The 13,590-nt window shown below is 39.2% G+C and overlaps 1 protein-coding gene across 1 annotated transcript in view; it reads right to left on the bottom strand.

Annotated features, from left to right (window-relative positions):
- LOC130238133 (ryanodine receptor 2-like) overlaps positions 1-13,590 on the bottom strand; it is a 274,083-nt gene that overhangs the window by 153,908 nt on the left and 106,585 nt on the right. Inside the window, 11 exon segments of the mRNA XM_056469038.1 lie at positions 3,187-3,407; positions 3,800-3,969; positions 4,190-4,310; positions 6,450-6,561; positions 8,333-8,519; positions 9,201-9,336; positions 11,743-11,846; positions 11,921-12,053; positions 12,412-12,526; positions 12,964-13,237; positions 13,314-13,457. Coding sequence (XP_056325013.1) covers positions 3,187-3,407; positions 3,800-3,969; positions 4,190-4,310; positions 6,450-6,561; positions 8,333-8,519; positions 9,201-9,336; positions 11,743-11,846; positions 11,921-12,053; positions 12,412-12,526; positions 12,964-13,237; positions 13,314-13,457 — 1,717 coding nt within the window.

Raw genomic sequence — 13,590 nt, 5'->3', positions numbered from 1 at the left:
TTGAACTAACAATGAGCAACTGTTTTCAATGTTCACCAACATGAAGAAATACTGTAATAAATGTATTGTTCATTGTCTGTTCATGTTTGAAACTGCATTAACTAACATTAACTAATACACCCTTTTTGTAAAGTGTTACCAATACAGTACAGTACCATTATTATAAAGCTGCTTTAAAATGATTATTATTGTGAAAAGCACTATACAAATAAGCTTGAATTAAATCTATCGTTTCTGTAACCTTAAAAAAAAACCATTGATTTGTGAATTATTATTTTATTTCCACAATTAAAACAATGCACATAATTGCACACAATCCTCTATGGTACTGTAGATGTATGCACATAATGTTTTTACTCAATTAAATGTCCTTCTGTACTCTGAGCTCCTGTAAACCACCAAAGATCCCTTGTGTGTTTGCTAATACTCCGTGAACAAAGCTCATTCAGATTTGATTCTGATTCTCTAAAGCAAATGTCAAACGCCCTGACTTTTCCTTGACTTTCACTAACTAAAAAGATCAACTTTCATCACCTATAATGAACAAAATATCAAAACAGACAACTGTTGTGTTGGCACTGAAAAATAGCCTACCAGGAAAAGTGTGAAACTGTGTTTTAAAAAACACGGTTCAGAAAAAAAAGACATTTTAATAAATGAAAAGTACATTTAAAATGAAGAAAATAAAAACACCTGACAATATTTTTTTCCCTCAAAAATGTCAAATTCCTTGACTTTCAGTGTCTGTAATCTGTAATGAAATGTGCTAGCACTATATATAGTTTCAGCATTGATATTGCAATGTGTACGATGTGTTAATCATATAGCAATATTTATTATCACACATAAACTAAACATCTATACTAATTGCATACTAATTTGCATACATTTTCTAAAAGCAAAATCCAAACACTGGATAAAGCCAGGTTCAAAAAATCTTGATTAAATTTATTGACACACAGTTGAATTCAGACTTATTAGCCCCCCTTTAAATTTATTTTCTTTTAAAAAATATTTCACAAATGATGTTTAACAGAGCAAGGACATTTTCACAGTATGGTCCTGATAATATTATATTCTTCTGGAGAAGTCTTATTTGTTTTATTTTGGCTAGAATAAAAGCAGTTTTGCCTTCCTGCGTTCGTGTGGCTTTGCTCCGGTTTCCCCCACATATCCAAAGACATGCAGTACAGGTGAATTGGGTAAGCTAAATTGTCCGTAGTGTATGTGTGTGAATGGCAATGTATGGGTGTTTCCCAGGTGATGGGTTGCAGCAGGAAAGGGCATCCGCTGTGTAACATGTGCTGGATAGTTGGCGGTTCATTCCGCTGTGGCGACCCCGAATTAATAAAGGGACTAAGCCAAAAAGAAAATGCATGCATGCATAAAAGCAGTTTTAAATTTTTTAAAAACCATTTTAAGGTCAAAATTATTAGCCCCTTTAAGCTATATATGTTTAATAGTCTACAGAAAAAACCATCATTATACAATGACTTGCCTAATTACTCTAACCTGCCTAGTTACCCTAATTAACCTAGTTAAGCCTTTAAATGTCTCTTTAAGCTGTATAGAAGTGTCTTGAAGAATATCTAGTCTAATATTATTTACATCATCATGACAAAGAGAAAAGAAATCAGTTATTAGAGATGAGTTATTAAAACTATTATGTTTAGAAATGTGTTGAAAAAAATCTGCTCTCTCGTTAAACAGAAATTGGGAAAAAAAATAAACAGGGGGCTAATAATTCAGGGGGGTTAATAAATCTGACTTCACTGTAGATTTTTGGGGGGGGTTCTACAGTGGCCCAGAGAGCTTAACGCACTGCAATTTAAGAAAGCACATGCAATTACAAAAAACAATAATACAGATACTTATTACAAATACTTAATACAAAATTAAGAAAAGATCCTCATCAGTTAGACAGCACACGTGTTGCATTTCTTACAACGCAAATACGTCAAGAAAACGTTTGCTTTTTTCACAACACATGCAAATAGCACAGACACAACAGAATGTTTCAAGGGGACCCAAAAAATGTGACTATTGCTCAATGAAGCTGTAGTGATCTGTGAAAGGTGTGTTTTTTTGTTTATTTGAACATCCTGATTCCCTTGTATTTGTATATTATTAGCCTCAATAACCATAACCTAAATAGCCAGGTCCGTCACATTTTAGGGTCCCCTTGAAAAACTATTTGCATGTGTTGTGAGAAACTGCAGGCATTTTCCTAATTTGTTTGTATTTTGAGTAAATGCAAACAGGTTTCTGCAACCCAGGCTCATTCTGAAAACGTACCTCTACAGACGTTTCTGGAGACCGCGAAATACGTCCCGGCGGCACGTTTTTTCTGCAGTTTTTGTTTTCGCGAATGCACGCGAGGGCCGCTGTGTATGTACCCTGGCGATGCCATTTGCACCTGCTGTTCTCGTGTAAACCCACCAGGGGCCGCTGTCGGCCGACTTTTTGACAGACTTTTTTACTGACTGAGCGAACGATTGACTAACCCACCCTCCTCCTTCCCTAAACCCAACCAATTTTATCGACTGATCCGCCGACCCACTTCCCTAAACCCAACCAACACATTTCAAAAGCAATCAAAAAAAAGAAAAGCCCTCCTCTGATTTTTTTTTACCATGTTTTCAGATTTTACCCAATTCTCACCTGCTATTCACTTGTTTATTTTATTTTTTGGATTCTGTTTTTATCTTACCTGCTTTCTGGAACCGCTCTTCACCTCACTCGAACCCTGTCGTTGTGGTCAACTCCTCTCTGCGTCTCAAGTCCGCTGAAGTACATGGCGCGCTAACGGGACAAACTAATTGCCTGAATGCCGTGCATACGGAGGTAAGCGGTCAGCTGGTTAGCCATCTGTACTCTGGCTATGTATTTCGCGGTCTCCAGAAGTGTCTGTAGGGCTACGTTTTCAGAATAAGCCTGTGTTGGTTTTCTTTATTTGTTTGCGTTGTGAGAATTTGCCACACACTTGCTGTCAAACTGATGAGGACCTTTTCTTAATCTGCTGTTTTTTTTTGTAATTGCATGTGCTTTCTTAAACTGCAGCGTGTTAAGCTCTCTTAGCCACTGTAGGTTTCTGTTCTATTACTGCTATTTAAATCATAGCACTTCATCTGAGGAAGACTTTGAAGGCTGTGTTTCAGGTTACACATGTTTATAAATGTGCCTCACCCGCAGACGGCCAGCAGACACTCCTCAATGGCGTCTCTCTGGGCTTTGGTGAGACAGCAGCCTTTGGACAGCCGGTAGACGGTGTGCAGCAGAGAGTCGATGAGAGACGCAAACGGCTCCGTTCCCGCAAACAGAGGAGCACATTTAGTGAGCAGCGGCAGCACGGCCGTACACAGATACCGGTTCAGAGCCAACGCCATGTCTGTGGCGCTGAGAGCCGCCTAGGGTGAAAGATCACACAGGATGAGGACTGAGGTCAAAGGTCAGCATCATAACACACAGGCTGTATCACAAATCAGCCCCTATACGTTTAAATAGTGTAGTATTTAAGGAAGCAGCCATTTGTAGTGATGTCCAAATCCATAGTAGACATTCTGAAGAGCACTCAATTGATCCCACAATGCACTGCAACAATGAATATACAATCTATGTACACTTAAGCGCTAGAGAATCCCCATAATGGATAGATAGAATTCGTCGTGCTCCAATTCCCCTCACTTATCTACATTCGCTCCTTACTATATTAGTGGACTTAAGTATAGAGTAGGGAATGAGGGTATAGGAGGCGATTTTGGATACAGTCACTGACTCACTGAGCAGTCATGTGACTCACCGTGTCCAATGAGGCGGCGGCTCTGAGGTCAGGCAGGAAACCCACTTCCAACAGGTGCAGGAGGAAGTTCTGGTCTTCGATGCCGTAAACCCGGTCCAGAAACAAAACCATGGCTGCTTTGTGATCCGGACAGAATCCTGCTGACATGTCAGGCTCGATCACAGAGCCGTCTGGACACACACATAAAAGAAAAATAATGCCATTTGAAACATTGGCATTGTGAAAACAGCTTTAGCATGAAATAACTGTGAATTAAACTAGCAAACTGCACGTGAGAGTGGCATCACTGCTTATATAATGCATTGTTCATTTTTCCACTGTGTGTGGTGATGGCCGGTAAAACAGCTGAAGAGGAACACAGCTCTAGTGTTGTACAGTAGTGAATCAGACCTTTAGCCAGCGTGGGCATCAGGAACGGGATGCTTATCACTCCCACCAGATCCTCGATGGGAATCAGAGAGCGCAGGATGGCTCGGATACGGATGGCTTCTCCCTTTCCTGCGTGAATCAGCTGCCCGAGGGAAAATCATCAGGCATTAATACAGTAGATCACATTAGATGTATGTGCACAGGCTTCCCACTCTAAGCCAAAAGTCTAATTCTTGACTTTTCACTGAATAAAAGTCGAATTTCCAAGACATCTCCACCTTATTTTTCATGTAAGATTAACAACTGCTTGATGTCTGACTTTTCATTGGATGAAAGCTTAATTTCCAATACATATCTGCCTTATTTTTCATGTAAGATCAATTGCTTAATGCTGCAAACTAGGGCTGAAACTAGCGATTATTTTTATATTTAAATAGTTGGTTGATTATTTTATTGTTTTTTTTTTATTATTTTTTATCGATTATTTTATTTAATCTATTTTTTTCAATGAATTGATTAATTAAATCGGATAAAAACTAAACTTTTTTTAATTTGCCATTTGGCTTATAATAACTACAGCTGAAACCAGAAGTGTACATACACTAAAAAAGGAACATAGCCATTTTTTAAAAACTGTCTGATGGTAAATCATACTAAACGTTTACTATTTTAGGTCTGTTAGCATTACCTAAATGATCTACATTTGCTAAATGCAAGAATAATGAGATAAGATATGAGATAATGAGAATTTTTTATTCATTTCTAGACAGAGAAAAGTTTACATACATTTCCTTGGTATTTTTTTTAGCTTTGCCTTTTAAATTGTGTAACTTTGGTAGAGTACCTTTATTTCTGAGAGTGTAGTTTTTGCAACAGCAGTGGGAAAGGAAGACAGTTTTTGTTAAAAAGTTTAGAAAAACCTAAAGGATAAGGTTATTAAAATCAAAAAGAGAAGCCATGGCAAAAGTGAAGACCCGGGTGGTTTTAATCCACAATTACAGAATGTTTTTCCACCATTCATAGGTTCAACACTGATGTAAATATTACAACTTAATTTAAAAGAATTTAATATTTACAAAACTAAAATTAGTTCTTTGATAACTGGAAAGGAATATTTGAACCTATTGGTTTACAATACTGATGCCCTGTTTTTCTAGGCTTTATTGGTGATAACGTTCAGGAATGTTGGACCATTATTGCCTTTTTAGCATAAGAAGAGGACAGAAACTAGCCAGACAGTAATGTGTGAATTGTGGAGCTGGCTAAATCTAAAAAAACATCTGTATTTTTTAGTAAATGTACTTTTTTTTGGCTTTTATTCTTGCCATAATAAAATAAATATTTGTAGAGCAACCCATGTTCTGTTTTCATTTATATTTTAATAAACTTTAATATTGAAATCTGTCCGAGATATGAACAAAAGATATGAACAAGATATGAACAAAAGCAAATGATGCATCAAAGTTTGATTAAAAGAAATCTTGAATAGTTATGGAAATCCTTATAATCATTAAAATAATTAATAAAAATAATAAAAATAATTAGTTTTAAAAATATTGAACGATTTTAATGATATGAAGTAGTTCTGGAAACTTTCTACTTCTCTGTTTATCCGTCAGATTTTACGGTTTTGACCGCCCCCAGTCATTTTATGGCAAACGCGTCGAGTATGAAAGCCTCGTCTGTTTCATGAGGTGTGCGCGCAGTCAGCGAAGGTCCGCGACGTGGCACCAGGCGAAAGTATAAATCCAGCTTAATGTGTGTGTAGTTTGACCATTTGTTAAGTCTAGTCATTTACCCATAGATAATGAATCAGAAGTCTAACACAACTGCAGAAAAGACTCACTCACTTCCATATTATAAGGCAAGATCAGGTAAATAATGGCAGCTGTTGTGTTGAGCACTGAGCAGACAAAAAAACTATGTAGTTTCAGACTGGTGACTACATTTGACTCAAGTACAGTATTTGCCAGTTGACAAGTGGAAAAGGAAAAAAATAGCATAGAAAAAAGACTAACAACAGGCATGAAACACAATAAAAAAACACAGTACAGTATAATAACATTCTGATAAATGGAAAGACAATTATAAAACAAAAAGAATCCCTGATTTTCCATCACTTCAATATTCTGAGGTAAAAATTCCCTGATTTTTAATGTCTGGGATGGACCTTTTAAAGTCCCATGATACTTCAGAAATTTTATGACCTGTGAGAACCCTGTGCACATGTTATGGTAAAAATGACACACACACACATACACTCTCACACAGACACACTCACATGCATCTCTGGAGCGCAGCGGCCCAACAGGTCGATCAGAGCAGCATAGAAGGTCATGATGGCGTTTCCCATGTGAATGGTGTCGTCTTCCTCTTCCTCCATCACATCATTCCTGCAAGAGACACAGATTATATCAGCCACACTCCACATGTGAATCAGTGCTGATCAAACCACAGAAAGACTGCAAGACTAATAGTTAAACACACAAACGGTCTCAATGACACATTGAACAGTTCTAATAATTAACAAATCACTATATTCTACATGAGCAGCAGTGATCATGGCATCTACAGACAGGCTGACACATTGCATCTCATATAAACAGTACGGAATGGAAAGGTTCAGGCAATTATTATTAATAATAATAATTATTGCGGTGGCTCAGTGGTTAGCACTGTTGCCTCACAGCAAGAAGGTCGCTGGTTCAAGTCCCGGTTGGGCCAGTTGATATTTCTGTGTGGAGTTTGCAAGTTCTCCTGTGTTGGCGTGGGTTTCATCCGGGTGCTCCGGTTTCCCCCACAGTCCAAACACATGCACTATAGGGGAATTGATGAACTAAACTGGCCGTAGTGTATGAGTGTGTGTGGGAGTGAGTGTGTATGGGTGTTTCCCTGTACTGGAATGTGAAACATATGCCGGATAAGTTGGTGGTTCTTCCCTCTGTCGTGACCACTGATGAATAAAGGGACTAAACTGAAGGAAAATGAATGAGTGAATAATAATAATAATAATAATAATAATAATAATAATAATAATAATAATAATAATAATAATAAACAATTCTAATATTAAGTATTATCACTTTAATAATAATAATACTTCAACCGTTTCATTTCATAATCGTAATTAATAGGCTATCACGTCAGAAATGCATCTATCTTTGTTGTTCTTAGCTCTTATGCCTAGTTCACAGTACAGGATTTTAAGTCTGATTTGCAAGTTAATGAGCTCACCGACAGATCGGGCTGTGATCGTGGGAAAATCTGCTCAGCACTAATTATGTGTGAACTACTGAACGACGCATCAAAAGGGCTCGCTGACTAGTCACAAACACCTCACAGACGAAAATCCAATCTCTAGCATGCTAAATATTCCAGACCAGTTGGGTCAAATATAGTGACAAGCTGCACCCAATGAGAGAGTTAATCCGCAGTCACACTAGAGTTTGAACTTGCGAAATTCTGTCGTACGGCACTGCGAAAAGGGGCGGGATTAAACAAGATGATTAGACATTTAAAAAAGCGAGCGATCGCTCCATGTTTTAAATTTCTGTACAGAGAGGTCATGTTTCTCCTCGATTGGTCTCACGCAGCCATATGATAAGATTTCACAGGTCAGAGTTCACAAAGCTTAAACTTTCCAACCAGCGAACTGCGAAACTTGCCGCATGACCTTGCGTTTGCGGTCTAAAGCATTCGCGTGCATATGAATGGAAGTTTGTGGGGAGAAAAGTGCAGTGTGACCGCAGCTTAAGTCATGAACTGATCGGCGGTTGTGTTCTTTTAAATCAGAGGTGCCCAAACTCAGTCCTGGAGGGCCGGTGTCCCGCACAGTTTAATCACAACCCCAATCAGACACACCTGGGCTAGCTAATCAAGCTCTTACTAGGCTTTCTAGAAACATCCCTGCAGCTGTGTTGAGGCAAGTTGAAGCTAAAATCTGCAGGACACCGGCCCTCCAGGACCGAATTTGGACACCCCTGTTTTAAATAAACCATTGTAAATTAATGAGCTGGTGCATGCGTTCTATGGATGAATTATATTTCTGTCTAATGTACTGTCTGTTTTCAAATGAAAAGATGCAAATAAAACTGTATTGTGTTATATGATTAAAGTCTTTGTTATATCCTAACAAAAAGAAAATGTGTGTGTGTTTTAGCATACAGCGTCCTGCTCTCCTCTGTGGTTGGAGATGGTCCGTCTCTGCTGGGATCCTCAGAGATCTTTATGGCTTCCTCAATGGCTGCCAGCAGGCCGTTTCCACCTTCTCCACGCAGGGCGGGGCCAAAACACTCCGGCCGGCGAATCAGGAGCCGCACCACCACATTAGCATTCTCCTCCACACTCTCGCCTGAAAAAAAATACAAAAACAACTCAAACACAACTCACACAATAAAACATAATGTCAGCCCGAGAAAATATTTCAAGATATGGAATCAGTTTCTAAGATTTGTGAAGAAAGCTGATACGAAACTTTTACCTTTATATTGTACAGGTATGCACATGCAATTATTTATTTATTTCATTTTCTTTTCTGCTTAGTCCCTTTATTAATCTGGGGTCGCCACAGCGGAATGAACCGCCAACTTATCCAGCATAAGTTTTACACAGCGGATGCCCTTCCAGCTGCAACCCATCACTGGGAAACATCCATACACTCTCATTCACACAAATACACTTTAGACAATTTTAGCATACCCAATTCCCCTGTACCACATGTGTTTGGACTGTGGGGGAAACCAGAGCACCCGGAGGAAACCCACGCCAACACGGGGAGAACATGCAAACTCCACACAGAAATGCCAACTGACCCAGCCAAGGCTCAAACCAGCGATCTTCTTGCTGTGAGGCCACAGTGCTAAACACTGAGCCACCGTGCCGCCTATTTATTTTTTTTTATTTACTTGTAATTGATATATATATATATATATATATATATATTTAAATTTACAGTCAATAAAAGACAGTGTTTAAAAATAAATGAATAAATAAAGCACACGATTATCTCCGGGAGAGCATTCAGAATACAAACCGTTACAGAAGACAGCGAATCGAAGGAAGTCCAGGTATCGTTCACCCTCCACCGGGTTCCAGCCGATGTCAGGATATCCTTTAGACATCAGCATCACACAGCTCTGAAGACCACAGCCGGCCAGATACTGCACCACCTGACACACACACAGGGGTCTTACACCTTTTCCAAAGCACTTTTCAAACACTTTCCAGCTGCATTTTCAAACCTTTTGAGCACTTTACAACTGTGGTAATTTGCATATTTACATAATAATATGTATTTGTCATCACATTATATCACATGCTATTATAGTATTTGCTAGTATAGTATCTAAGGAACATGTTTTATATTTACACCAAAAACATTCTCAATATTAAAATACTGTAATTTACTCATAAATCTCATTAACTTAAATGTGTGATCGTTCATCTTAAATGTAGCCTATATTTATTACAATGAACTCCAAATGATAAAACATTACATTATTTAAAAAATTTAACAACATTAAATTGAATCAAAAACTAGCACCAAGTCTCTAACTTTGTCACTGAATCCTTCATTCAGATTCGTTCAAAACAGCTCATTCAGTCATGAATTGAATGACTCAGTACATTCCAAATGGGATACATCGCCCTCCGAAGGGGACTTCAGAGTGAAAACCAAAAGTGCGTTCCAAACAGAAACTTTTTTTGACCCCTACACCCTTCATCCCTTCGAAGCCGTCACTACGCAGGGTGAAGCCTCTTTAAAGGGCACCTATGTTCCCCCTTTTTCCAGATTTAATATAAGTGTCTCCAGAATGTGTCTGTAAAGTTTCAGCTCAAAACACCCATCAGACTATTTAATAGACCTTTTATAAGTTTCTATTTTATAGCTCTGAGCAGCAGGTGGCGGTTTTTGTGTACTGCGCCTTTAAGGCTAGTCCTTCACGTTTCCACGTGCCTGTAAGTGTGCCTTAATCTCCTCCCTCGGCTGCTTCAGACAACAGACAGACATAAAGGAAGCAGATCTCACGTAACGTTTGTGAGAAATACTACAGTAAGAACTTTACCAATGAGTATTTGATGTATTTGTTGTGGAGTTGCAATGATGAGTCACACACAATGTCGTTACACAGTTCACACACACACACAGCGTGGACACTTGCACACACACACTGACAGCTTTGACACCGTTTAGCTTTGCACGCAAATGTGACAGGATAAAGGTTAATATCCACTGCTGTATGGAGATCTGTTATATTAATGTACAAAATAAACCTGATTTAACGTCCACAAAGCAGGATTGAAGCATCTTAATTATAATTGTTAGTTATAAGTAGGCCCATATGGAATCTGCGCGCGCAGAATTCCGCTGATTTTTAGCCCATCATTAATTCTGTTTATTTACTTGAGTAAATGTGTGTAAATCTATATTTATTCAGTTTTTAAATTAATTACAGTAATATTATTGACTAATATGAAAATGTTCATCTGATTTATGTACAATGCAGTTTGTACAGTAATATTTTCTGTCTTTTAGTAGAGATATTATATGAGAGACTTGCTTTTTTTACCAAATAAAGTGAATCTAATTGTATTTGCATTGCAAACATTAAAAAGATATTATTTTTATTTCACATATTAAGATTTTAGTTATGATACTCCCAAAATAATTCCGCAGAAATCCACAGATTTTTACCAAAATTATCAGCATAAATTGCAAAAAACGTGGTGTTGAAGTGAATCTGAAGTAAATCGCTGTAATTCATTACACACATGCTCTGTTTTAAAACATTTTAAACTTGTAAAACTCACTCTTGATCACGCTTGATGATGATTGATGATCCTAGCAACCTGAACAGACCTTTTATTTGCAATTCCTTTCTTATTGAAATGATTATACACGTTACTATGGAGACATGTTAATCAGCTGTCAATCAATATTGGTGGGCGGGGGGACCACACTCCTACATCAAGTTGCGGTTGTTCTGAAAACCGCTCCAATTGCTCCACCGTTTTTATGTTGTTAAATTTGGAAAAAAAAGCACTGGGTGTGTTTATTTCACCCCAATATGACAGTTTATACACTATACCTAGACATATGTCTGTCCAAACAGTTTGAAAAGTAGATTTTTCACCATAGGTGCCCTTTAAAGGGATTAGGGCATAGGAATGAGCGATTCTGAATGGAACACAGCATTTAAATGCAGATTGGTTAAACACTGTGAAACACTGTAATGTTGCACAAACACAATATTGAGTTTAAATCGAAAACTGTTTGGTAAGATAAGTTATTATGAAAGCACTAGATTAAAATTCAGCATTTTCAAAGATTTCCAGCACCGACACGAACCCTGCACACACACACACACACACACACACACACACACACACACACACACACACACACACACACACACACACACACACACACACACACACACACACACACACACACACACACACACACACACACACACACACAAACAAACCACACACACATACATATCACAACCACTGTTCAACATCCTGAATAAATCCATCACATTTTCAGTAGACAGACAGAGAGTCAGTCGCACCTTCTCAAGGTCTGGTTCTCTCAGCGCCAAAGCCAGTTCGTTATTGTCCATCACAGATGCGGCGGCCACATCCAGCGGAGTGGAGCCTCTCATGGATGGAGACGCTACAGAAAACACACGCACACAGTTAAAGAGTGTAGCAGACAGACACAGCGTCTCTGAGCTCCAGGTGACTTACCGAGGCCCACACTGCTGTTCTCCAGCAGGTAACTCAGATGATCAAACATGGCCTTCTGATTCTGACGGCTGATCCGACAGAAGTAACACAGGAACCGACAGCAGTTCGCCACCATCTTAGGAAACGTGATCTCCTGGATTCAAATGATAATCGGAGTCAGAGTCACATAAAATGAACCGAAAAGTTTCTTCTTTGGACGTTTGCCTGAAATTCACCAATCATTTATTTGACATTTTAGCCCTTGCTGCACTCAGCCTGAAGCAGTAATACAATTATTTACATTTTGTTAAACTTGTTTTTGTTTCCGCAGTCAATGCCCATGGATATTCAGTAAATTCAGACCTCCCCCATCAATGCCAGCCTGGAAAAAGCCTGCTTATGTTCAGAAAATAATTCAATAGTTGACCCAGAATGACCCAGGTAGATTATTCGCTTCAAATCTACATGCAGAGGAATATATACAGAGATGCCCATGACCTGTACATGTTTACCTTGGACTCTCCTCCACCCAGAACGTTCACCATCACCTCCATGACGGTTTCATGCATGCCCAGTGCCCGCATCAGGTTTGGATGCTGGTAAAACACCTTATTATTCATGATGTCACTGCAGACCAGACACAGAGAGGGGGGTCAGAGGTCAGTAGATACCAAAGCTTTCTATTTCAGACAAACACTCTTCAGACAAACAGGGACAACCAGCAACAATCAAGAATGCATGATTATATGCTGTCATGGCTTTGCAATCAAAAAATGAGATCATAATGGAAGTCAATGGGGCAAAAGCAGCCCTCAACATAAGGAAAAGCTAGTAAATTAGCTCAGTGTATTGTTGGATTTTTGAAAACGTTCAAAGCATTTTCCCAAAATATGTGTAAAAATGAGATTTGTCACTAAAAATCATTACATTTGCTGAAACACAGAGAAAGCTGTTGCCAAATTAAGACTCAAAATCAGCCCAAAGTGGATGAAAACATCCCCAAAAGCACACAAGGGTTAAAGCATCTGATATCTAGCTGCCTGTTGCAGGGGATTGTGGATCACCTGAGCCCATGGATCATTAGTTTCTCCTCCTCGCGGCCCATCCTGACACTGAGCAGCGAGCGGATCTGACCCAGAGATGCCAGCAGGCTGATGGTGTCTTCCACGGAGACAGCGTTGATGGTGTAGGTTTTGGGCAGCGCTCGCACCTGACCACCGATGCCGTCATACTGCCGGTGGAGCAGCACGAACATGGCTCGAACCAGCTCTGGGTCCTCGATGACAGACTCCTGAGCCCAGCGGACCATCGTCTCGGAGATCAGCTGCTGGAGCGTACCTGCAGGACAGCAGACAGCATCAGTGACCTCTCTCAGATCTCACAACATCCACACACACTCTCCGCAGGAACTCACTGGGCTTCTTTGACTTCTTCTTCTTTGGAAGATCAGTCATTTTCTTCTTCAGGTACGTCACCTTCTCCACCAGAGACATCAGACGACCTCTGATGGTGAAATCACTGTCTCCATCTCCTAATTTATCATCATCAGTCTCAATGCCTGCAGCACGGATGGACAAAAACACAAGACACACAGGTTGGTTTTTGTGATTTATGAGGACTCTCTATACGCGTAATGTAATTTATAATGTAAAAAATGCTTATTATATGGCCTTACCCTACCCCCACCTACA

The sequence above is a fragment of the Danio aesculapii genome, chromosome 12 (genome assembly GCF_903798145.1).
Source record: "Danio aesculapii chromosome 12, fDanAes4.1, whole genome shotgun sequence".
NCBI lineage: Eukaryota > Metazoa > Chordata > Actinopteri > Cypriniformes > Danionidae > Danio > Danio aesculapii.
The sequence above is the reverse complement of the archived record's forward strand: the minus strand, read 5'-3'. Positions and strand labels throughout refer to the sequence as shown.